This window comes from Carassius gibelio, chromosome A22 (assembly GCF_023724105.1).
Source record: "Carassius gibelio isolate Cgi1373 ecotype wild population from Czech Republic chromosome A22, carGib1.2-hapl.c, whole genome shotgun sequence".
Lineage (NCBI taxonomy): Eukaryota > Metazoa > Chordata > Actinopteri > Cypriniformes > Cyprinidae > Carassius > Carassius gibelio.
This window is the reverse complement of record NC_068392.1, coordinates 21,467,226-21,494,660: the sequence shown is the minus strand read 5'-3', so window position 1 is coordinate 21,494,660 and position 27,435 is coordinate 21,467,226. Positions and strand designations below refer to the sequence as shown.

The following is a 27,435-nucleotide window of genomic DNA, read 5'->3' as shown; positions in this document are numbered from 1 at the left end:
GGAGGACCATACAAGATACTTTTAACAACAAATACAAGTGTGTGCCTTAAAGGAAAGGGTGTAGGAACAGATAGATGGTATCATTGGTCACAAGGTAAAACTTAATTAGTGAATGAACAAAATGATAGTGATAGCTTATGGCCTGAAATTGAGCAATGTTTATCCATTACTTTTAAAGACTGGGTAACAAGGAGTGATGTTTAATGATTTCTCTTCTTCCATTTCAGGAATCAATTAAATTGACATTGATAAGAGATGATTACAAGTTATTAAAATAATTGGAAATATAGAGTAGAATAGGATATTTCATACATTGCACCACTTATAAAACACAAACCCAAAAAAAATCACCACCTGCTTACTGATTCACAGCCCCAAGGGATAGGATTCTTTAACATAATTTATGTTAGTTTGTTATTTTGGCCAGTAACTGCAGGAGTTCAGGTAGCAGATGAGTCCAGGCACTGGTGAAGTTTTATTAAATCTTTCCTTTAGATAACTGGGGTTCATTTGAAATACATATACATAGACATAATTACACACATAGTATGCAGGAACCTATCATTGGTTGGGATCATTTTGTTTTGTTTTGTTCTATTCCCAGTTCCTTATGTTTCTATTCTTCTGTCCTTTGTATGTCTTTTGTTCCTTGGTTTGCCTTTTCTCTCCTCACTACTCCATTCGGTTGTGATGATGGTGTGGAACTGACAGCCAGTAGTTCCAAAATTTAGTATTTTAATATTATTTATATTCAAAAAGTTCTATATAATGTACTTGTGAAGTTTAAGTGCATGAGAAAGTTATATATACTGCATGAGCTAAAGTCTGCATGTAAGGATCATATGGCAGACATGGGGAGAAGAGATCATTTTGGCCATACAAGTATGTGTGTAACGTTTTTGGAGGTAGCGTATTGTAAAGTTTGATTTCAGATAAACAATTTGTAACTTTTTATTTTTTTTAAATTACAATATAATTAGTTTTCCTCTTAAACACGTTATGTTTGATTGCATAAAAAGACACAAAAGTTTCTCCATAGAGCCTGTTTCCAGGGTATGAAAGTGTGTTTTTTTTTGGTTTTTGGATTTCGGATTTCATCACAATCTACATCACTTTCACGGGAGCGCTAAGTGTGGTTCACAAATGCTACTGAATGAACCAACCAAGGTAAGGGAGCTTATGAGCGAGGAACTGAAGATTAGAAGGGAGGAAAGCTCAGATTTTTGGTGCAAATGTTAAATTCAAATAGCTGACTATCTGTCATATATATATATATATATATATATATATATATATATATATATATATATGCATATGTGCATATGTGCATATCAATAAATTAGAATGTCGTGGAAAAGTTACTTTATTTCAGTAATTCAACTCAAATTGTGAAACTTGTGTATTAAATAAATTCAATGCACACCAACTGAAGTAGTTTAAGTCTTTGCTTCTTATAATTATGATAATTAAATCATCAGTGAAAGTGAAAATATAGACTGGTGTGGATATCCTCATTATGGAGGTGCAGTTGAAGGTGCAACTATCTGAAGTCTTCCAGAATGTGAAGAACGTAAGGAGACTGTGGTTGTTAGTAAGAATCCATTGTAGCTTCGGAAAGAAAGACTAACATCTCAGGGCTGCTTCTGCAATCGAATGTGGCTCACAATGAATTAATGGCACCCAGAAGCCTCACCGGATTCTTGATGGATAGGCAAGACTTTGCATTATTGGAATCGGCTTTGGCCAGCCAAGCTCCGTGGCTTGCTAAGTGAATGAGTATTCTGTGGTTGTGATCATATGGTTAATGGTTGGAATGCGAGTGTCGAGGAGACGCTCACATAAGTTGATTTAATTCAGCCTCTTCTGCTAGTGGCCTGACAACTATATCAGGTTCTTGATAGGAGTGCGGAGGTGCTTTGCAAGTCAGTCTGCTGGTGTCATAGGGTTATGAGAGCAGGAGTTTCTCACATGGCTCCGTCACATAATGCGCATGTGTGGAGGTGCCTGCAGTTAGACGAGAGGCAACCCTGAAAATGGCTGAAAAAAAGGTGGAAGAATAGATGTTGGAGATGAAAGGATGTGTTTGAGTTGGGGGGTCGAGGATGAGAGGATATTGGAGGAGGGAGGAGGTAGAGGGAGGTGGGAAGAGATGAAGGAATGGTGGAAGAATGGATGTTGGGATGAAAGGATGTCTTAGAGTGGGGAAGGGGGGTAGAGGATGAGAGAATATGGGAGGGGAAGGGGGGGGTGAGTAGAGAGTGCAGTCAGTGGTCTTAGACATGCGCATAGGACAGTGCATTCGCACTGACTGATCTAGCCTGTATAAGTTAGCGGTGCTGCGGGATCGTCCACCTGTGGCACTGCTGTTAGCTGTGGGCCCTTCCACCTAAGGAGCTGCCGTGGTGGTGTGGTTAGCTGCGGGCTCGTCTGCCTCAGGTGCTGCTGTGTTGGTGCTGTTGTTTTTTGCGGGATCGTCTGCCTGAAACACTGCTGTGGTGGTGCTTTTAGCTGCAGGCTCGTCAGCCTGAGGCGCTGCCGTGATGGTGCTGTTGTTAGCTGTGAGCTCGTCCACCTGAGGCGCTGCCGGGGTGCTGTTGTTGTTACCCGCGAGCTCATCCACCTGAGGCACTGCCGTTGTGGTGTGGTTAGCTGCGGGATCGTACACCTGAGGGGCCACCATGGTGGTGGCGGTGTTAGCTGCAGTTTTAATAATGGTCTTGCCTGCCGCTAGTGGGAGCTGCTGTTTGATGCAGTGGTGGAGAATTCATGTGACGTCATGTGTGAAGGCAAGTGACTCCCTAGGAGTTGCCGGAAGTGCTGAGGGCTCAAAGTTTGTCATGACAAAAGTTTAATTGATATTGAATATAGTTGAAATAACTGTTTGTTATCTGCACTATTGAGGATAACTTGGGTTTAAGTGCATTTTGAAGGCGACCCGTGGTTCAGTTGTCCTCGGCTCTGGATTCTAAAAGACATGCCATAGGAGTGCAGAGGAAGCATCAGATAAGCGGCTTGCGAGGGGAGTGAGAATTCCATTTCTGCGTCCACCACGTGGTGGTGATGATGGTGATCTCGGTCCGCAGATCCCACTGACGGAGTGGGTGGAGACCGGCAACAGCTCAGAATCCTCCCGAGATGAGCCTGGGAGTAGACCCGGAATGTGTGCGACCAAACGCGACCACTTGGAAAGAGACTGCAAACGGGACAATGAGAGGTGATCCTCAAGTGTCGCCAGTGACACTGAATCGAACAGACCAGGCGAGTCCATTTGTCCTTCGAGAGAACAAGACAGTATGGTATTGAGGTTGCCCGATATATATGAAGTGGTGATTGCCTGGGGCTTGCCCCTGCTCCCGAAACATCTGTTAACCAATTAACTTGATTAGTTCCTTTGTTACAGTCTTTATCTTTAAAAGGGGTTTATAAATAAAGGTGACTAGAATTGACTATAGCTAACAAATTAAAAGAGATTCAAGCTGCATTTTTCAATACAACAGCTTTCCGAAATGCATGTGTGCCCATTTGTCCAAGAGGTGTGTTCAGGCCTGTGGTTGGTGTTGCTATTTTGATGAACTGAAAATAGACTGCGCCATAGACCATCTCAAACCTGGTCTAATGTCTAAAGTCAATGGTGCAATATTTGTATGCCTTTTTTGTTAAGAGCACGTTAGTCGAAAATGTTCCTCTGGGTGGGTCCACAATGCGCATTCACATTGCTTATTACACAGAGAGACGCACAGCAGCACATGAACATTTTTATATATGTATCAATGAAAAGATAAAAATGCAAAATATTATTATTATGTAGGCTACATGAATATTTAAATGCCTACATGTCATAATGGATAGCCATTGCATGTATCAGAATTAGTCTACCTATTTGCTCATGCACGAGCAGCAGCTCCGTTTCATCTCTGGAGATGCATTCTATCTTTGTGCTTGCAAATTCCACCATGTAAATAGCAATTCTGCCATGGCACGAGCGCAACTGCCTCTTAAAAGGAATGGAAAATGCCACTCTGATTGGTTTATTGCACATTACACCCCAAAATCACCCATAACTCAGGTTAACCTTTTAGCTAGCACCAGAACGCGGGCGTCCTGTATGCCCCTAAACTCGCACGTGTCAGTGTTTACGAATAGATTAAATGAAACGGGACAAATTTAATCTCGACAAACTAGGTATCATTACAAAGATCTAAGCCTCAAGCATCGACGACAGAATTACTAGGAATTTCATGCACTAACATCTATAGGGTTTACAGAGAATGGTCTGAAAAAGAGAAAATATCCAATGAGTGGCAGTTGTGTGGAAGAAAATGCCTTGTTCCTGACAGAGGTCAGAGAAGTATGGGCAGACTTGTTAGAGATGATAGAAAAGGAAATGTAACTCAAATATCCACTCGTTACAACCAATGTATGCAGAATACCATCTCTGAATGCACAATATGTTGAACCCTGAAGCAGATGGGCTACAGCAACAGAAAACCACACTGGGTGCAGCTGGGAACAGAGGATACAATTCGCTCAAGCTCACCAAAATACAACAATAGAAGATTGGAAAAATTTTCCATGATCTGATAAGTCTCGATTTCTGTTGCGACATTCAGATGGCAGGGTCAGAATATGGGGTAAAGAACATGAAAGCATAGATCCATCCTGCCTTGTCTCACTGGTTCAGGCTGGTGGTGGTGGTTTAAAGGTGTGGAGGATACTTTTTCGGCACACTCACATCATGGATGTGCAGCTGACAAATCTGCAACAACTGCATGATACTATGATGTCAATATGAACTAAAATCTCTGAGGAATGTTTCAAACACCTTGTTTAATCTATGTCAGGAAGAATTAAGGCAGTTCTTAAGGCACAAGGAGGTTAAACACGATACTAGCAAGGTGTAGAGGTGTAAAGTCTAGGGGACAGAATGTAGAAGTCCTGCAATATTTTTATTCCACCCATGAACTCAGCAGCTGATTTCACCAGAGGAGGAACCAAGTTATTGCTTTCAAGTCACAAACGAGAATCGAGTCAAATCTCAAGTCCTCAGTTAAAGTTAATGAAATAATGTGAATAAAGTGACTAATTAAATTAAATGATGATTGTGAATTAGTGAATAACACCTACTGTTATTAAGAATGAATGAGGAACAGATGTTGATGTTTTATTGGTTAAAATTATGCCACCATCATGGAGATCAGTGTTTGCTTCAGTTGGGCTCTTGACCCTTGACTCCTATGTTGGTCGAGAGGTGGAGCGGAAGAGATTCGTGGACGTAGAGCTGGGAACTCTGAATGCGGGAAAGTTTGAAAGTTTGAAAGTCTGAAAGTCTGAAAGTCGACGGTAAAATCAAATAAACTACTCACAGTGAATGTAAATTGGACAATGGCTGAGACATCTGGTGGATCTTTTACATCGTTAAGCCTAGATAATATGCTTGATGAAGGTAAAATGTTTTGGGATGAGGTTGTTAATAGCAACAAGCAGAATGTACGACAAAGATCAGAGAGTGAAGGGGATTCCATAGAATCCGTAGTTGTGGCGAAAAAGACCAAAACAAATGGTAACAGGGCCTTGAGGCCTCAGGCTGACATTTGGAAAGTTATTCTGGTGTTTGATCAAAAGGGGGGGGGCAGATTTGCATCCAATACATATCACGAAAGCAATAGAGAAGGAAATAGGCAAGATTAATCACGCCCGTTTCATGGGAAATGGGAGGATGCTGATCTTTGCAAATTCCAAAGAACAACAATGTAATATTCTCAAAAAAAAAGACACTCAACAACCTCAAGGTAACGTCACATATTCCGGGAGCAGCATCTAAGGTCAGAGGAGTAATATCTGGAATACCAACTTCAGTTACAATAGAGGAGATCATGGAAAGTTTAAAAGATTATGATTTAGTTGAAGCTAAGCGATTGACAAAAGGTAAAGATAAAATAGAAAGCCTGTCTATTCTATTAGGCTTAAAAAAAGAACTACCCAACAGGGTTCAAATGGGATACATGTCATACTCCGTGAGAGAATATATCCCACCGCCATTAAGATGTTTTAATTGCCAACGGTATGGTCACGCTGCTAGCCAGTGTCGAGGAAAAACTAGATGTGCAAAACGTGGAGGAGAACATTTATATGGTAAATGTGAACAAGATGCTGTATTAAAATGTTGTAATTGTGGTGGCAATCATAGTGCAGCTTATGGAGGTTGTGAGAAGCACAAAGAAGCAAAAGATGTACAGAAATGTAAAATTATTTATAAAGTTTCCTATGCTGAGGCGGTTAAGAAAATTGAAATGGAAAAGAAAGGTAGTAGCCTAATTGTCGCACCCTATACACTAGAGCAATCTCGGGAAGCAAATACTAGCAAACCAATAAGCAGAGTAAACCAAAAGATCCATCCAAACGAGAGAGTCCAACAGGTCAGTAGGCCCAGACTTAATTCTCAACCTTCAGAGTGCTGTGAATTCAAAAAGAAAATGTCAGAAGAAACATTGTTGGTCAAGAAAAATGACTTCCTTGCCTTCATTTGTGTAGTGATCAGTAAAGCAACTGAACTTCCTCAGGGAAGTAATAAGGTAAAAGCAATTGTGGATATTGCAAATGACTTCTTAGGATTTAGGTCACAAGCTAGTAAGATTCAAGAAATACTGAATAGTAAATATGAGGGTCAAAATAGTGATTAAAAGCCTCATGGTACTTTTCATTCTTCAATGGAATGCCAGAAGTGTAATTGCAAATGGTCAAGAATTTAAGAGATATATACATAATCTGAAAGAAAAACCTGAGGTCATATGCATTCAAGAAACATGGTTAAAACCACATCTTGATTTTGTATTGAAAGGATATAATGCGATTAGATGTGATAGAGGAAGAGGCAGAGGAGGAGGGTGTATGACATTTATTAAATTAGGAATACCGTATAAGTTTATTAATACCAAGGATCATGAATGTGTGGTAATTGAAATATTTAATAAAGATCGTGGTAATTTTACTATCATTAACTATTATAATCCATGTAAAGTATTAAATAGTGAGTTATTAAAAAGTATAGTTAAGAGAAGCCACAGAGAGATTTGGTGTGGGGACTTCAATGCTCATAACAGTTTATGGGGTAGTAAACAGACAGATTTGAATGGTGAGGCAGTGGAAGAAATGATGAATGATAGAATGTTAGTGTGTTTAAATAATGATTATGGTACTAGAATTAATGTTTATAAAAATGAAACTTCTTGTATAGACTTAACTCTAGTAGATATGAAAATTGCCAGTAGATGTGAATGGGAAATAGATCAAAGCACAAGCATGGGTAGTGATCACTTCCCAATTACATGTGCAGTTGATACTGAATTTAAGATTGAACAAAGTTGTGTGCCCCAAAGATGGAATTTTAAAAAAGCAGACTGGAAGAAGTTTGTAGAAAGATGTGGGAATGGGGAAAGTATATCAATTAATAATGATCAAACAGTCGATGAAATAAATAGCAGTGTCAGTTCTTTTATATTGGATGCTGCCAGCCAAAGCATTCCTGTTAGTCAAAATCAAAAGAAGCAAACCAATGTTCCATGTTCCATGGTGGAATGATAAGTGTTCTGAGGCTATCAAGGACAGGAATAGAGCTTTTAAGAATCTGCGTAGAACATTAACAATGGACAATCTTGTTAATTACCAAAGGAAGAAGGCATTAGCCAGGAAGGTTATTAAAGAGGCTAAGAAAGATTCATGGAGACAGTTTTGCTCAACAATAGGAAGAGAGACCACTTTAAATAAAGTATGGATGATGATTAAGAAGATGATAGGCAAATTTAAGCCTCCCCAGGTTTCTGTCTTAATTAAAGATGGCACACATGCAATCTCAGATATGGAAAAAGCCAATATGCTTGCTAGAGCTTTTGCAGACATACACAAGGGTAGCCACCTGGAGGAGAGGTATAAGAAAAGGAAAGAAGAGATAATGAAAATAAATAGGAATATATTAAATACCAAAGTGTCTAATATGTCTATTATGGATTCTGAAATTAATATGTCAGAACTTAAAAGGGCATTAAGCAATACTGCATACTCTGCACCAGGGACGGACAACCTGTGTTATGCTATGTTTAGAAAATTGCCTGATAATTTATTGGAGAAAGTTCTTAATCTGTTTAACAAAGTATGGAATGAAGGTAAATTACCAAGCATATGGAAATGGGCAAGAATCCTTCCATTTACTAAACCAGGTAAAGACTCAAGTGACCCAGGAAATTATAGGCCTATTGCACTCACTTCACATTTTGGAAAATTAATGGAAAAAATTATAGTTGGGCGATTGAATTATTTTCTAGAATACATAAATCCACTTAAAGGGTATCAAACTGGATTTCGGAGATGCAAGTCAACAACAGATGCTCTGGTCAAAGTATGCAATGAAATTGAAAAGTCGTTAATAATGAAAGAAGTAATGGTGGCAGTTTTCCTAGATATTGAGAAAGCCTATGACACAATGTGGAGAGAAGGTTTATTGATTAAATTAGGAAAACTGGGAATTAATGGGAAAATGTATAATTACATACTTGACTTTCTCTCTCAACGTTCCATCAGGGTCAAAGTGGGAGATGCAGTGTCTGATGAGTTTATTGTTGAAAATGGGATTCCACAGGGCAGTGTTATCAGTCCTATCTTGTTCAACATAATGATTAATGACATATATGAAAAACTGGGAGATAGTAACGAAGGTCTATTATATGCAGATGATGCTGTCATTTGGAGAAGAAGACGTAATATTTCACATGTTAATAATAAGATTCAAAAGGACATTCATGTACTGGAACAGTGGGGAATTGATTGGGGTTTTAAATTTTCTATTTCAAAGTCACAGGTGGTGTATTTTACTAGGAAAAAAGTCCCTGAAACTTATAAAATTATGCTTTATAATCAGCAACTTGAAAGAAGTGAAAAATTTAAGTACCTAGGAATATGGTTAGATGCAAAACTTACATGGAAATATCACATTGAATATATTGAAACAAAGTGCAAAAAGGTAATTAACCTTATGAGAATGGTCACTGGGCATAGTTGGGGAGCTGACAGGTTGTCTCTGATTAACATATATAAAGCATAGATAAGATCAACTATTGATTACGGTTGTATAATGTATAGCTCAGCATGTAAGACATCCTTTAAGAAAATTGAAAGAATGCAGTTTAAAGCTTTGAGAATTGCCCTGGGCGCTTTTAAAACAACTCCTACAAGTGCTTTATTAGTTGAAGCTAAGGAAACCCCTATTAATTTAAGGTATGAGAAATTGTCACTAACTTATTGGGTAAGGTTAAAAGGAAGTTCCAATAACCCATCTCTGACAGTACTTAGTGATTGTTGGGAATATTCTAAAAAGTCCAGTGGATTTGGTTGGAATATTGACAATATAGTGAATCATTATGGATTAAAAGAGTTGAAGTATGGCCCAGCATTAGCTTTAAGTAGTGTTCCTCCATGGCTGCTTCCAGTTCCAGAGGTAAGTATTGATTTATTAACGGGAAAAGGTGAACATCACACTAAGCAAAGTTTTACTGAAGCCTGCTTAAGTTATTTAAATACTTCATATTATGGATATTTGAAAATATTCACAGATGGCTCTAAAGAACTCAAAGGTCATTGTGGTGTTGGTATATATATACCAGAATTTGGAAAAAAGATATGGGTATAGAGTGAGTTACCATTTATCAGTATATTCAATAGAGATGACTGCAATAATAACTGCCCTTAGGTGGGTTGAAGAGACTAAACCTCTTAGATCAGTTATATGTTCTGACTCTATGGCAGTATTACAAAGTTTTAAAACAGATAATGCTATACGTGAAGATTTGGTATTAGAAGTAAAGCATATTCTTTTAAATATTATAAGCCTTGGACTAGCGGTGCAGTTCTGTTGGATTCCAGGCCATTATGGAATAGATGGCAATGAAATTGCTGATAAGTTAGCTAAAAAGCTCTGGATTTAGATCAAGTAGAAATTCACATTCCATTGGGTAAAGGAGATGCTAAAGCTTTAATTAAATCACAGATTATACTAAGATGGCAAGATGAATGGGATTCAGGGAGTAATGCCAGACACTATTATAGGAACCAGAACTGTGTTGGAGGGAAAAGAATCACCTCATTGGGTCTTAATAGGCATGAAGAAGGTATTATAACCAGATTGAGGTTGGGCCACACAGGCCTGAATTCCACTTTATCATTAATAGGTAAAAGTAATGGAATATGCTCTGAATGTAAAGTCTTGGAGGATGTCACCCATGTATTATTTAGATGTAAGAAATTTGATCAACTAAGACAGAAGTGGAAAGACTCAGATGCAGAAAATGACATTCATAATATTTTACAGGAGCAAGGTATGCAGGGACAAAGAAGCAAGTATTTTATTACGTATCTTAATGATACTGGTTTAAGTAGAAGAATTTAGCTGGGTATAATTATATATGTAGTATAAACCGTTAATTTTCTTTTTTTTTTTTTTTTTTTTTTTGAGGGGGGTGGGGGTTTTACTATTATTTTATGATTTTATGATTTAATGTATCAGCTACCAACGTCCTTTTACACACTCCTGTGTAGTAGTCCAGTAGGTGGCGATATGACCCGCCAATAAACAGAAGAAGAAGAAGAAGAAGAAGACTCCTATGTTTGAACTTTCTCTGTAGTACTGCATGTGCTGTTATAAAGCACCGAGATCAGTGCTGTGAAGTGAGCTGTTAGATGCTTTTATATGATGAATTAATCATCAGGTGCCAGCCTGATTACATCCAAAATAACTTTCTATTTCATTTATATGTTTTGAATAATCAACCCTGTGGAACAGCAGCATGCAAGGGAAGATTAATTCATTTTAAATCTTTATGTAATGCATATAAATATTTGAAGACTCATTCTAATTAGAAATGCAGAAATCACAAACCAACATTTGAATCTTAACAATGGTGACAATCCACAAAATGCTTCATGCTGGGTAACACCATAGTAAAATCTCCCATCATGCACTGCAGCGTGAAGAATTATTGTCACCACTGTTGAGGATTTGACGATAAGTGTTTATGTCTTAATGCCTGAGCTGATACAATTTGTCTTTTTTTCCAAAATTTAAGCATCATAGTGGTATTTGTTTAATGGGACTTCACTTTTCAATAAAAGCTAAGTATCTTGAATTTCTTAAAAAATATTTATTTCATATTAGAAGTAAACTGCCCTGCCTTGTCTGTCAGGCTATTGTTAATGTCTTCTTATGCTCCACGATGCATTTTTTTACTGCGTGAGAACATGATTTGTGGTGTGGGAGTGGAATGGGTTGTTGGACATAGTGACAGTAGCTGAGGGGTCAATTGCAAAGGGCCATAAATCCTTCCCTTTCCAAAATAGAGGTTGTTCTGGCATTAGAGGTTGTTTGAGCTGACCCTCTCCAGTATATTAAATATAGGAGATGTTATCAATATACCTCTAGAATTTGTGTAGTCATGGATGAATCTATGTTAACATTCTTCTCTCATTTGCCCTATCCATTACTTTGACTGGAGGAAGCAGCCTGGCAAGAATATGTCGTCTTTCTTCCCAGAGGGCCTGTTTATTAGGCAGTGTGTCACTTACAGTCAGAGATGTATAGTAATGAAGTAGAACTACTTCACTACTGTACTTAAGTACTAAAAGGCGGTATCTGTACTTTACTAGAGTATTATTTTTTTCTCCTACTTCCACTTTTACTTCGGTACATATTTTCGCTGAGTTTAATACTTTTACTCCGATATTTTTTTTATGTGCTGCATCGTTACTCGTTACAATTATAATAATGTTACGAATCATTCCATTACAAACCACTGCCAGAACTGTAGATGGCAGATTTGATGAAGCTGGCACATCATTAAGCGAATCAAGCGAGACTGCGCGTGCTGACTGAACTGCTGTGAAGAGAGAGATGAACACCGAGCCGAGCCAGATAATGACTGAACTGGTTGCATCGGTTTTCGGATGACCAGTAACGTTAGTTCTTTCTGACAGTTCGATTCAATAAACCAGTTGAAGAAAACAGTTCACCGATTCTTTTGCGCTCGACGCAATGGCGTCATTGGCGTTGACTGCACATGGGCTCATAACATTAACACAGAATCAGTTCAGAATCAATCACCAAAAGAAAACAGTTCGGTTCCAGACGCTCTGTGTGTCGGTTTGCTTCACGCTAAATCACACATGCGCAGTATCATCAGCTCCTCGGTTCACGAATCGGACGCGTCTGACAGAAACGGTTCTTGACTCGTGAACGAGTCATTATCTGGCTCGGCTCGGTGTTCATCTTCAGTTCTCTCTTCACATCAGTTCAGTCAGTGTACTGTTTGAGTCAATGAATTACTCCGGGATATTGGTTTGTTTTAACTCAGAGGGAGTGTCAGACACATTAAACAAGTTAACATCTTAATTCATCTGTGGATTAATGCGTATTGGAGACGCGAACTGTTTAAAACGATTCAGTTCGATTTGGTGAACTGTTTCAAAAAGATCCGGTTACATCGAATGATTCGTTCGCGAACCAGATATCACAAACTGCTTTGTTTTTAACTGTCTTACAACAGACACGGAAGAGAAGACAATGCTGAATAAAGTCATAGTTTTTGCTATTTTTGGACCAAAATGTATTTTCGATGCTTCAAAAAATTCTAAATGACCCTCTGATGTCTTACGGGTTTGAAACAACATGAGGGTAAGTTATTAATGACATCATTTTGCAAATTGGGCTAACTGACCCTAGTAACCGTTTTTTGTTTACAAGAAGTTACAGTCAAAGGAATTGTTATTGTCCTTTAGGTTAATCATTTGAAATAGTAAAAACATTATGTTCAAACTTTTGACTACTTTCTTTAATAGCTACATAACACAATACTTCTACTTTTACTTTCAGTACTTGAGTAGTAAATTTTAAAATAGACTACTTGCAATACTTAAGTACAAAAAATGTTGAATACTTTAGTACTTCTACTTAAGTGTGGTGCTTAAAGAGCACTTCTACTTCTACTCAAGTCACTTTTTTGATAGAGCACTTGTACTTTTACTCAAGTATGGGTCTCTAGTACTTTATACATCTCTGCTTACAGTATATCACAAACACTGCAGTATCCTAAATGTTTGTATGTTGACAGTTTAGTGTGACCTTGGCATTCCATCGGTGCCCTTTATGCTGGAATGCCAGTGAAATTATATAACCGTCATCAAACAAGATTGCCATGTTCACACATGCCTCAAAGACCAGTCACACTCTAGGTGTTCACATAGTATCAACATCACAGCACAGCGTCTCGTTCACTCATTAGGGAAACAGGTTATGCACATAATGCTAAGATGATTACTGGTTCAGTGCACAAGAAAAAAAATATATAAAGAAAACAACCTTTAATGGTATGTATGGTATTGTTGAAATACAGAGACACATTTAGTGTAATAAAATAAACACTTCTGTACTACAACAAACAATGTGTATATTGGATGTTACTTTCCAATAGTCTGACATAAGTAATGAACATGTGTACTTACAGCTTTAACTCCACACAAAGCCTTGCATGCTTTTTGTTTCTGATATTCCACTGTTTTGGGACAGTTTGTCTCCGTAATGGCGAACTGCGCAAAGAAGCCTTGACCTGAAAGCATCCACTAAAGAAATAGACAAATATTATGTTAATATGCAAACAACATAATTACCGTATTTAAAAAGTTGTTTTTTAATGTCACGGTAATGTCTGATAAAACAGAATTGCTGTATGAGGGCAGAAATATTACATTTACATTTACATTTATTCATTTATCAGATGCTTTTAAATAAAGTAATTTACAAATGAGGACAGTGGAAGCAATCAAAAACAAAAAAAAGAACAATGAAATATTAGTGCTATAACAAGTCTCAGTTAGGTTAACACAGTACATGTAGCATGGGCTTTTAAATAATATAATAAATAAAAACAAAACAGATAGAATAGTCAAATCAAGTCACCTTTATTTATATAGCGCTTTAAACAAAATACATTGCGTCAAAGCAACTGACCAAAGCAAATCTCCTCTGACCAAAAGAAACCAGCAGTTCAATTCCAGGCTGCAGCAAAGTCAGATTGTGCAGAAGAATCATCTGTTTCCTGTGGTATTGTCCTGGTGGTCATCTGAGATCATCAACATCAACAGGGGATCTGTATCTGGGGCCCTGGGGCCCGTTCTTCGTACGTCGCTAACTCAGTTAGCTGGATTTGAATGTTGACGATTTGGCATGATCTTGGATCATTTGGTTCTTCGAAGCTCATCCCGGAGCTGCTGTCATGGCAACAGGTCCGTTAGCTTAAACCTGCTCGGGAGCAGGCTTATTTCATGTAAACAGGATTAGATCGCTTCTTTTCAACCAGAACTGATACTCAAAATATGCCTGCTACCACCGCTACTTTATTACAAGAGTATCGTACTGATCCAGGGACAATAATTTAAAATAATAATCATTAAAAAAATTATTTAAAAATAATATAAAAATGCTGTGTAGTCCATAACAGCCTACTATAGACACAGCCAGTTTTACTCACTGAAATATTTATTTGCCATAAAATTATTACTTCATAATTGTATTAGATTCTTACACACATGTTATACAAATAATAGAGTCGTGCATTATTTTGAGTGATGACTGCTATTATAAGAGTGGCTTGATGGAGCGCAGGAGATGCAGATATCATGATATTGACCCTTTAGAAACTTTCACTAATGCTGTCACGTAACAAATCTGTCCAAATATAAAATGAAATGAATAGATAATTTCTACATTGAAATAAAAATGTAAAGACTGCACAACTATTATAAATTGCGAATCTAAATAATTGGGAATAATGAAAAAAAATCTAATAAAATAAAAACATGTATCTATTATCTGTCTCATGTATCTATTATCACATTTATGTAGTTTTGTTTGCTTGGCTGTTTCCTTATTAAAGTCCATAAATTTATTAATTTATTAAAGTGTTGTTTTAAATTATATGACGTCATTACATTGCCGTCTTGCCACCAGCCAATCGCTGCACTGCTGATCATGGTTTCGAGTATCGATACATATCCCCTTTTAAGACAACACATGAACGCACAATTATGTCACATAACTCAATCCAGCTATACTAATCATACACAACAGGTGTGTTCGAAGAACCCAATTAGCCGGATCAGGATTAGCACGATGATATCATCTTGGATGTGTCATTTGATCTCGGATGTAATAAGCGACGTACGAAGAACAGGCCCCTGGTCTCTGCTGTCTTTCAGGGATGTAGAGGTCCTTTCTATGTGGAGGATCTGCCGCCCGCAGTTGATTTTGATATTCTAAGTATTATGAAATTGCCTGAGTTTTGAGAACATAGCGGACAAAGAGGATTATAATGTAAAAGGAGCTCATTCAAATACTGAGGTTGTTCTGCACGCTTAGTAAACAAACGACAGCTAGTCCAAAATGCAGCAGCTACAGTTCTTATTAGAACCAGGAAGTATGACCATATTAGCCTGGTCCTGTCAACACTGCACTGGCTCCCTATCAACACACACACACACACACACATACATATATATATATATATATATATATATATATATATATATATATATATATATATATATATATATATATATTATTATTTTTTTTTTTTTATATAATTTAATTTAAAAGTCCATAAAAGTGACTTTGTGCTTCTTTGGGATGGCACAATCAAGTGATTTTCACTTTCACAACGCAAGCTTCTAGAGGGCACATAAGTCTGAAGTAACAAATTTAAGTAAAGGGGTGCAGAGCCAGAGGTAGTTTTGTAGGTAAACATCAATGCTTTGGATTTTACGCTAGCAGCTATTGGAAGCCAGTGCAAATTGATAAACAGAGGTGTGACGTATTCTTTTTTTAAATATCTGCTCAGATGCAAAGCAAGCATATTCTATTCAACTGAACATACTTGAATGTTATTTTCAGAACAAATGTTCTACTTGTCAGTTGCCTGTAATCTTTCCAGAGTGTTCAAACTCAACTTTTTGGCCAAGATGTTTTGAGTCAGCTTTTGTTGCCACAGGTTGTGTGTATTTACTTTGTTACTGAGAGAAAAGCATGAAGCATATATTTACATATTGATCTGAATGCTGCAGCATGGGTGGTGCGGGGATAATCACAGTAAACCCTAAACCGCTGCTCATGTATTTCCAACTTCTTTTACCTAAGTGATCCTTGAATCTGGTTTGTTTGATTAGGGTCAGAGCTAATCTCTGCAGGAAAGTGGATCTCACAAGCCATATTTGAGGATCACTGACCTAAGCAAAGAACAAAAAAATAACTTTGCCTCGAGTATGTCAAGGCTTTGACCATGTGTAGTGAACCTCCTACCTGCAGGTGTCGCTGTTGGACAGTTTTTTTCTGCTTCCTGCTGGCCATGCTGCTGCTTGTAATCGTAGCTTTTTTTCTCTCTCCCTCTAGAATCTTTAACTTAGTATCACTCTCTGTTGTTTAAAGTGATCAAATATAACTTAATTCACAACATATTTTTGATACTATCGATCAATCTTATCAAATTAATTTTGATCGTTCACTTTTAATTTAAATCTGTGTATGCAGTGCACCTGCATCACATTAGCACTAGTTAGCATGTCATTTGCATTTCAATTTGTATCTATCACTGTTTTTTTTCTCCTCTCCTCTCCTCTCTCTCTCTCCAGTTTTTACAAGTTCATCAAACAACTGTGGTAATGATCTGTCAAGCACAGTGAGTAATGGCTTCTCCTGCTATTGTTATTTGCGCCCCTTGTCACATGTACAGTTTATCTATCTCTGTCGGTGATGAGGGATTCACATGTGATAAATGCAGGGAAATAGTTAGGCTGACAAGTGTTGACATTTCCCAACACCACAGCAGTAATGACTTTATGAACTACTTTACTTCTAAAATCGATACTATTAGAGATAAAATTGCAACCATTCAGCCGTCAGCTACAGTATCACATCAGACAGTGCACTATAGACCCCCTGAGGAACAGTTCCACTCATTCTCTACTATAGGAGAGGAAGAATTGTATAAACTTGTTAAATTATCTAAACCAACAACATGTATGTTAGACCCTATACCATCTAAGCTCCTAAAAGAGGTACTTCCAGAAGTCATAGATCCTCTTCTGACCATTATTAATTCCTCATTGTCATTAGGATATGTCCCCAAAACCTTCAAACTGGCAGTTATTAAGCCTCTCATCAAAAAAACATAACTTGACCCCAAAGAACTAGTTCATTATAGACCAATCTCGAATCTTCCTTTTCTGTCCAAGATACTAGAAAAGGTGGTATCCTCACAATTATATTCCTTCTTAGAGAAAAATGGTATATGTGAGGATTTCCAGTCAGGATTTAGACCGTATCATAGTACTGAGACTGCTCTCCTTAGAGTTAAAAATGATCTGCTCTTATCATCTGATCGTGGGTGTATCTCTCTATTAGTTTTATTGGATCTTTGTGCTGCTTTTGACACAATTGACCACAACATTCTTTTGCATAGACTAGAACACTTTGCTGGCATTAATGGAAGTGCATGGTTTAAATCATACTTATATGACCGCCATCAGTTCGTAGCAGTGAATGAAGATGTATCATATCGATCCCAAGTGCAATTTGGAGTACTTCAAGGCTCAGTACTAGGGCCGCTACTCTTCACGCTTTATATGTTACCCTTGGGAGATATCATCAGGAAACATGGTGTTAGCTTTCACTGTTATGCTGATGATACTCAGCTCTATATTTCTTCAAGGCCCAGTGAAACACACCAATTTGAAAAACTAATGGAATGCATAATCGATATAAAAAACTGGATGACGAGTAATTCCTTACTGCTAAATTCAGAAAAAACAGAGGTGTTAATTATAGGACCTAAAACTCTGCTTGTAATAACCTAGAACACTGTCTAAGACTTGATGTTTGCTCTGTCAATTCTTCGTCATCAGTTAGGAACCTAGGTGTACTATTTGATCGCAAACTTTCCTTAGAAAGCCACGTTTCTAGCATTTGTAAAACTGCATTTTTCCATCTCAAAAATATATCTAAATTACGGCCTATGCTCTCAATGTCAAATGCAGAAATGTTAATCCATGCATTTATGACCTCAAGGTTAGATTATTGTAATGCTTTATTGGGTGGTTGTTCTGTACGCTTAGTAAACAAACTACAGCTAGTCCAAAATGCAGCAGCAAGAGTTCTTACTAGAACCAGGAAGTATGACCATATTAGCCCGGTCCTGTCAACACTGCACTGGCTCCCTATCAAACATCATATAGATTTTAAAATATTGCGTATTAATTACAAAGCCCTGAATGGTTTAGCACCTCAGTATTTGAATGAGCTCCTTTTACATTATAATCCTCTACGTCCGCTACGTTCTCAAAACTCGGCAGATCCTTTTCCTATTTGGCGCCTAAACTCTGGAATAAACTACCTTACATTGTTCGGGAGGCAGACACACTCTTGCAGTTTAAATCTAGATTAAAGACCCATCTCTTTAACCTGGCTTACACAAAACATACTAATATGCTTTTATTATCCAAATCCGTTAAAGGATTTTTAGGCTGCATTAATTAGGTAAACCGGAAACGGAAACACTTCCCATAACACCCTATGTACTTGCTACATCATTAGAAGAATGGCATATATGCTAATATTTGTCTGTTTCTCTCTTATTCCGAGGTCACCGTAGCCACCTGTATCCAGATCAGAGGGTCACTGCAGTCACCCAGATCCAGTACGTATCCAGACCAGATGGTGTATCAGCACCTAGAAAGGACCTCTACTGCCCTGAAAGACAGCGGAGACCAGGACAACTAGTGCCCCAGATACAGATCCCCTGTAAAGACCTTGTCTCAGAGGACCACCGGGACAAGACTCCAGGAAACAGATGATTCTTCTGCACAATTCTGAGTTTTCTGCAGCCTGGAATTGAACTACTGGTTTCGTCTGGTCAGAGGAGAACTGGCCCCCCAACTGAGCCTTGTTTCTCCCAAGGTTTTTTTCTCCATTCTGTCACCGATGGAGTTTCGGTTCCTTGCCACTGTCGCCTCTGGCTTGCTAAGTTGGGGTCACTTCATCTACAGCGATATCGTTGACTTGATTGCAAATAAATGCAAAGACACTATTTAACTGAACAGAGATGACATCACTGAATTCAATGATGAATTGCTTTTAACTATCATTTTGCATTATTGACACACTGTTTTCCTAACGAATCTTGTTCAGTTGCTTTGACGCAATGTATTTTGTTTAAATCGCTATATAAATAAAACTTTGGAGCAAAATGACATGTGTAACAAGCTTGTGTCACAAGCAACATTTCCGGTTATGTATCTGCATAACATATTTAAGTTTGAGAGACTTTACCTGTGTGCTGATCCTTCCCACTTCCAACAGTTTAAAGTATGACTTGTGATTAGATTCTTTGTTGAATTTCTGCAGGGCCGTTTTCACAGTCTCTAGACCATTTGGGTCATTTAATGGCAGTAGACTGGGGCAGTCAGGGCATTTTGTCAAAAGTATTTCATGTGAATCTGGGACAAAAACAGGAGCAAAATACACTGTGAATCGTACAGTATTGTTCAAAATAATAGCAGTACAATGTGACTAACCAGAATAATCAAGGTTTTTAGTATATTTTTTATTGCTACGTGGCAAACAAGTTACCAGTAGGTTCAGTAGATTGTCAGAAAACAAACAAGACCCAGCATTCATGATATGCACGCTCTTAAGGCTGTGCAATTGGGCAATTAGTTGAAAGGGGTGTGTTCAAAAAAATAGCAGTGTCTACCTTTGACTGTACAAACTCAAAACTATTTTGTACAAAAAAAAATTTTTCTAGCATTTAGCAATCCTGTGAATCACTAAACTAATATTTAGTTGTATGACCACAGTTTTTTAAAACTGCTTGACATCTGTGTGGCATGGAGTCAACCAACTTGTGGCACCTCTCAGCTGTTATTCCACTCCATGATTCTTTAACAACATTCCACAATTCATTCACATTTCTTGGTTTTGCTTCAGAAACAGCATTTTTGATATCACCCCACAAGTTCTCAATTGGATTAAGGTCTGGAGATTGGGCTGGCCACTCCATAACATTAATTTTGTTGGTTTGGAACCAAGACTTTGCCCGTTTACTAGTGTGTTTTGGGTCATTGTCTTGTTGAAACAACCATTTCAAGGGCATGTCCTCTTCAGCATAGGGCAACATGACCTCTTCAAGTATTTTAACATATGCAAACTGATCCATGATCCCTGGTATGCGATAAATAGGCCCAACACCATAGTAGGAGAAACATGCCCATATCATGATGCTTGCACCTCCATGCTTCACTGTCTTCACTGTGTACTGTGGCTTGAATTCAGAGTTTGGGGGTCGTCTCACAAACTGCCTGTGGCCCTTGGACCCAAAAAGAACAATTTTACTCTCATCAGTCCACAAAATGTTCCTCCATTTCTCTTTAGGCCAGTTGATGTGTTCTTTGGCAAATTGTAACCTCTTCTGCACATGCCTTTTTTTTAACAGAGGGACTTTGCGGGGGATTCTTGAAAATAGATTAGCTTCACACAGACGTCTTCTAACTGTCACAGTACTTACAGGTAACTCCAGACTGTCTTTGATCATCCTGGAGGTGATCATAGGCTGAGCCTTTGCCATTCTGGTTATTCTTCTATCCATTTTGATGGTTGTCTTCCATTTTCTTCCACGTCTCTCTGGTTTTGCTCTCCATTTTAAGGCATTGGAGATCATTTTAGCTGAACAGCCTATCATTTTTTGCACCTCTTTATAGGTTTTCCCCTCTCTAATCAACTTTTTAATCAAAGTACGCTGTTCTTCTGAACAATGTCTTGAACGACCCATTTTCCTCAGCTTTCAAATGCATGTTCAACAAGTGTTGGCTTCATCCTTAAATAGGGGCCACCTGATTCACACCTGTTTCTTCACAAAATTGATGACCTCAGTGATTGAATGCCACACTGCTATTTTTTTGAACACACCCCTTTCAACTAATTCAACTAATTGCCCAATTGCACAGCCTTAAGAGCGTGCATATCATGAATGCTGGGTCTCATTTGTTTTCTGAGAATCTACTGAACCTACTGGTAACTTGTTTGCCACGTAGCAATAAAAAAATATACGAAAAACCTTGATTATTCTGGTTAGTCACATTGTACTGCTATTATTTTGAACAATACTGTATTTATAGGATATGAATGATCTTTTCTGTACTCAGACAAAGTGACCTTAAACATTACTATAAGTTCTTTGAATGGCTATACAAGTCGAGCGTCTAATTTTATATATATATATATATATATATATATATATATATAGAGAGAGAGAGAGAGAGAGAGAGAGAGAGAGAGAGAGAGAGAGAGAGAGAGAGAGAGAATTGTTTACAGCACCTGGTTTGGTGTCACAGATGAAGCACGCCACAACTGCTTTTCCCTCAAAACTTAACACGGTCACATTACATTTTGCTGTCACTTTCTTTAAGGGAGACAGGAAAAAGGCTGTTAATTGGATGCACAACTAACAAAAGTCACTCTCTTGGGAGTGGAAATAGCAGTTTTCTGAAATTAGAGTTTGGAAGAAATGTGATTTTCAGCTCACCGTCTCTGCTTCCATTCTAGTGTTACACTGATCTAAAGGTTTGGGATTCACAATGTGGCATTCAGTTTCTTCTAGTGTTATTCTGAAGATGACCTCACAAAGATCGGTCTGCACAAAAACAAGATAATTTGTAGCATTTGCACATTATAATAAGTTTTTTTTTTATTTTTTTTAAACATATCTTGTTTTCTGTATTTGAAATCACTTTTTTACACCGTATGTAGAACAGCCACAGAAAGACACTGATGTGGATTTAGAGTTTATTGAAAAGTAACAAAAAACAAATGATCAGTGATGGCTGAACAGTAGAAGGCAATAGGTTACCACCCTCCCTGAGCCACACGCACAAAATTATAATGATAAATTATAGAAATGTATAGGTTTATGATATAGAAAATCATTTTTGCAAATTATATTCATAATCAACACATGACATAAAATAGAAATATATTCAAGACATGACAAAAGGTAGTCAATCAGTGTCCTTGAATCTAATCAGAAAAGCGTGCTTAATTTATAACCCCTAATGAGCTACTGGTAAAATCTAGACTGATCTGTAGGGGTGCAGCTTTACTATATAACTACAGGTGCATCTCAATAAATTAGAATGTTTTGGAAAAGTTCATTTCAGTAATTCAACTAAAAACTTGTGTATTAACCTGTTAGCCAGCACCCCCCATTATAGGACCCCCCACTATATGCCCTAACTTATTATGTGTGTAACACGCATAATTTTGGTGTCTATGGAAAGAAGACTCTTTGGGCTTTACTTTTTATTAATCAGAGTTGAAAATGCTTGGAAATATTAAAAGTTATAGACACTGAAGTGCCTTGACATTTTTTTGGTAACACTTTATAATCGGTAACACTGGTTAACTATTAACTACGCCATTTCTCTCAATAAATTATTAATTTGCTGCTTATTAATAGTTAGTAAGGTTGTTAGTTGTTAGGTTTAGGTATTGGGTAAGATTAGGGATGTAGAATAAGGTCAAGTAGAATAAGGCATTAATATGTTCTAAATTAGCACTAATATACAGCTAATATTCTAGTAATATGCATGCTAATAGGCAACTAATAGGTTTTACCTATTCTAAAGTGTTACCATTTTTTTTACCACATTGATTTTATTTCAAATCTGAAGAAGATACCATGAAAAATGAGATTCCTGCAACCATTATTCTGAGACTAAGGCGATCGCTAAGGTCCACCTCCATCAGATGACAGGTGCGTCACAGCATGCATCACGAGTCGTCATGAGAGAGCGCCGGAATTCATATAAACAATCTTCCACCTGTCTTACACTTTTTTTGTGGATAGTCGCATTCTGATTGTGACACTGTACGCATTAAATAATAAATAATGCTGTGTTTTTTTACTACCAAGACACAGTTTTCTGAGCGTGAGTTATTCCATAATGGAAACAAACAATTATTTCCATGAAGTACTGAAACGTAAACAAAGGAATTATAATCCATATCACAACGTTATTGCTTTGTTTGACTGAACATGCTCCATGAGATTTCATTCAGTGGACCCTTACCTTTCTAACTAAACCGAGATATACAGCTGTGGATGCGTTTATGACTCATTATTACGACGAATATGGAATGTATTTATTCTTAATGTTTTGTTGTGTACTGCTTACAAAAATGTAGCAAATACATTCTTTATAAGCTTTCCATGGGAAAACAGCGATCTGTCGTCGATGCTTGAGGCATCAAGATTAAATTTGTCCCGTTTCATTTAATCCATTCATAAATATTGACAAGTACAAACAAGGGGAGTTCAGTACCCCCGTGTCGGGATGCAGGTTAAGGGTTAAATAAATTCAGTGCAAACCATGTTCATTCAACCAACTTTTGGTGCTTTTGGCAGTGTGGGCAGATGCCAAATCCTGTTGTCAGTTCAATTTGGTGAACTGGTTCAAAAAGATCCGGTTACATCGAATGATTAGTTCGCGAACCAGATATCACAAACTTCTCTCCTAACAGACACGGAAGAGAAGACAATGCTGAATAATGTCATAGTTTTTGCTATTTTGGACCAAAATGTATTTTCGATGCTTTAAAAAATTCTAACTGACCCTCTGATGTCACATGGACTACTTTGATGATGTTTTTCTTACCTTTCTGGACATGGACAGTAGACCGTACACACAGCTTCAATGGAGGGGCTGAGAGCTCTCGGACTAAATTTAAAATATCTTAAACTGTGTTCCAAAGATAAACGGAGGTCTCACTGGTTTGGAACGACATGAGGGTGAATTATTAATGACCTAATTTAGATTTTTTGGGGAAATATCCCTTTATTAAGATTCATCTAGGGAGACTAATCAAGGATGAACAATAAACAAATTTTGCTGGGCAATGTCCACAGGCAACCAGGTGAGACACAGAGCTCACATCCGATCAGAAGTATCCTGATTGAAATTTGTTTCTCATTCTTAATGAGAAATTGTCATCTCTCTAGCAACATCTCACAGCAACATTGGCCAGCAACATTGCTCCAAAAGTTTCCCTGTGTATCATCAACTTAATACCTTAAAATAAATATACATTTCTGCAATTACTTAATCATTTCTTATGTCATTTTTTTAACATGGGTCACAAAAGGCGTATTTTCTGTCATGCTGTGACTGTAAAACCATAAAATACACTAAAATTGCTACATGATATCACAAAAATAATCCATTTTATTCATAAGCTGTCATTTAAACCTTCATAATTAAATTAAAATTAAAGTCTTTATTCAGCAATCTTCATCTTCTTTGTCAGCGAACAGAAGAAGACAACACTGGTACTATGATTCACAGTTTGTTAATGCAGATGGCAGAGCTCAGGAGAGCAAGCAGGTGAGAAATTAGGAAGCTGATGATATTATAGGACTTATCTTGAATAATAGTCTTTGTCTTTGGCAGATGCTGAAGAACTGGAAAACGTATGATCAAGACAGACAATGAGAGAATCTATTTTAAACTATGCTATACAGGTGCTATCTCATAATCCTCTCAGACAAATGCTTGTCAATGCAGCGATGTGTTATTTTTGCAGTCTCTGCTGTTTTGTTGTTGTTCCATTTCTAAAGGTGGGGCAACTTTTTGAGTAATGTTTCCGAGTGATGTTGCTTGAGTACTTTTCCATAAAGAATGACCTTAGATACTTTAGATCGGTTATGGGCCCTGTGTCTCACCTGGTTGCCAGTTGACTGCAACATTGCCAGGCAACATTGCTTAGAGGGTTGCCTTTTTATACTTTGGCCTTAAGCTCAAAAAGCCCACACTGATGCACTTGTTAAGTTCAAAAGTAACTAATTTTTGGAAGCTTTTACAGCAGTGAAACCAAACGCTCATTGGTCTGCTTCATCACAGATGCCTTGCCGTGCCATGATTTGGATGATATGTTTTGCTGTGTCCCAAGTCATATTACATTCTATATTATCCATCCTATAAAGTATTAGAAATTAGAATCAGAGTCTCCCAAATCAAAGTATGTTGAAATGAGTATTCCAAAGGTACCCGGATGGTTTACTACTTCCGGTAGGAATTCAAAGGTCTGTGCACACTCTAATGGTAAATATTTCCAAGAACTCATTGCACGTTGGATGAAGATTCAATTAGAACTACAAATACAAATAAAAATGTAATAAAAAAACTAAAAACATAGTGGATATGCGAGACCGGTGGACAGGTAGAAAAACGTGTTTGAGTGATCAGGTTAAATAATCAATATCTAACCTGATGAAAAAATGTTTTTATGTTGTCCATGTTATATTTCATATGTAACAACATTGTGAACTTTTATAAAGACAAATTTGACAGGACAATTCAAGGGATCTCCAACTCTGCACTGGAGAGCCGGAGTCCTGAATAGTTTAGCTCCAACCCTGATGAAACCCACCTGAACTAGCTAGACCCCTGGTTTAAATCGTGACAGGATGCACATATCTAAGCAAAGGAATGGTCCATTAAAGATGCACAATTATGATGAAGTAGTATGTCCCAAAGATTGCCTGCTCCTCTGCTAATTTTCCTACATATTTAAATATATTGTGATGTATATCTTTTTATATTGGCTATAAAATGGTTGTTTAATAATAAATAATTTAGAGAATGATAAAATGATAAAAGTGCATTTAAACAAATATTTTTATGATATTAAAGATTTTTAATTATTATTTCAGCAGCAATCAAAATGTACAAAAAATGTTTTACCTATAAATGCTACATACTAATACCTATTATGCAAAACCTCACCTTCTCATCTGCACTGCGACTGTCCAGTGAAACTAATTTGAATTTGTATCCATGGTGGTGATGATCATTAATGAACTGCTCAGCTGCTAAAGTAGCAATGTTGTCCTGATCTTCTTGGCACTTATATACCACATCAGTGTCTGTTGGGAAGCTGGCTGCGTGTAGAGCCGAGACCAAAGTGGCTAATATTACCAGCTTTCTCATGCTGCACATGGAAACGAAACCTAAATCTTCAACCAAGTAAAAGTTCTCCTCACTTGTCCCGACCTTTATAATATTCAGTGCAAGGGGAAATAAGCAAATAGTTTAGTGAGGTACTTGCCAATGTAAATGACATCCAAAACAAATATAAAAGAGAGATATGAGAAATGTCATGTCACTCTAACTATTAGCAGAATTCACCATGACATTGAGGTTTTGTTTGTCTTGCCTCCCTCATCTCTAAGTTCATCATCCATGTTACAGATAACTTAACAATCATTATTATTAATTGTAAGGGAAACAGGTCAGTTTAGCTCAAAAAGGAATAATTTAAGGTTTTAAAGGGAATTTGGAAAGAATCACTGTTTTACAGCTGATCACTGAGACAGCCAGTGATTCATTGAATGAGATGTATAACATCAACTCTGCAGTCAATATTAATATCCAAGTATAGTGAAAACACTGTTAATTAGCACAGTAACAAGATCGGCAGTTTAAGACATTAAATTGTAAGCGCAAAACACAAGATACTTCTCTTTTCAATATGAGTAACACATTATTAGATTAATCTGAGACATATAAACTAATCTAACACATAAGCACACACACATTCACACAAGTTGCAGGAATATAGAAAGTCAGGAAAGAATGAGTTTAAGAGACTGAAAATGTGAAATTTGCATAGACATAAACAGCCATCAAACACTTAATTAATCTTTGCATCGAGTTCCTCAGGGGGTTTCCCAAGGTTGCTGATTGGCTGGAAGTTCACTAGTCATTGAAGTGACCTCTTGAGAAGCCTGTGGTTGGAGTTGTGGGCTAGTAGATGTTTCAGACGAGCACTCGAGGTCAGATTCGGTTGTGTCCATTATGGAATAATTCATGCTCAGAAACTGCTTGGTAGTAAAAAAAACGGCATGGTTTTGTAGCATACAGTGTCACAAACAGAATTTCAATTCAATTCAAGTTTATTTATATAGCGCTTTTTACGATACAAATCACTGCAAAGCAACTTTACAGAAAATTAAGCTTCTACAATATTAATTAGTAGCTTATAAGTGGTGACTGTCAGTTCATGTTCATATGAAAGGAATTTTCAGAAAAAATTAATATAAGACAGTCAACCAGGTGATGAACACTATTGACAGCAATTATAATGTGACTGCATAGTAAGTAGCAATAATTGTTAGTTCTGTATGATGTTTCAGGGTTAGCGTCATCTGGGGTCCTATGAGGGGTCAGCATCATCTCTTCTCAGGTGTTCTGGATCCAGACTGGAGTTTGTGAAAACCCGTGGCAAAACAGAGAAACAAATAG

At 37.4% G+C, this 27,435-nt stretch overlaps 1 protein-coding gene across 5 annotated transcripts in view; it reads right to left on the bottom strand.

The window, feature by feature from the left end:
• LOC127942734 (zinc finger CCCH domain-containing protein 13-like) overlaps positions 1–26,169 on the bottom strand; it is a 44,503-nt gene extending 18,334 nt beyond the window's left edge. For all 5 annotated transcript variants that reach the window (XM_052538655.1, XM_052538658.1, XM_052538659.1 and 2 more), the window contains exons 1-5: positions 25,918–26,169; positions 21,663–21,770; positions 21,455–21,539; positions 19,412–19,578; positions 13,540–13,656 (exon numbers count right to left, since the gene is read on the bottom strand). In XM_052538655.1, the coding sequence (XP_052394615.1) occupies positions 13,540–13,656; positions 19,412–19,578; positions 21,455–21,539; positions 21,663–21,770; positions 25,918–26,130 (690 nt within the window). In that variant the 5' untranslated portion in view covers positions 26,131–26,169. The remainder of the gene's footprint in view (positions 1–13,539; positions 13,657–19,411; positions 19,579–21,454; positions 21,540–21,662; positions 21,771–25,917) is intronic.
• Positions 26,170–27,435: the final 1,266 nt, after the last annotated feature.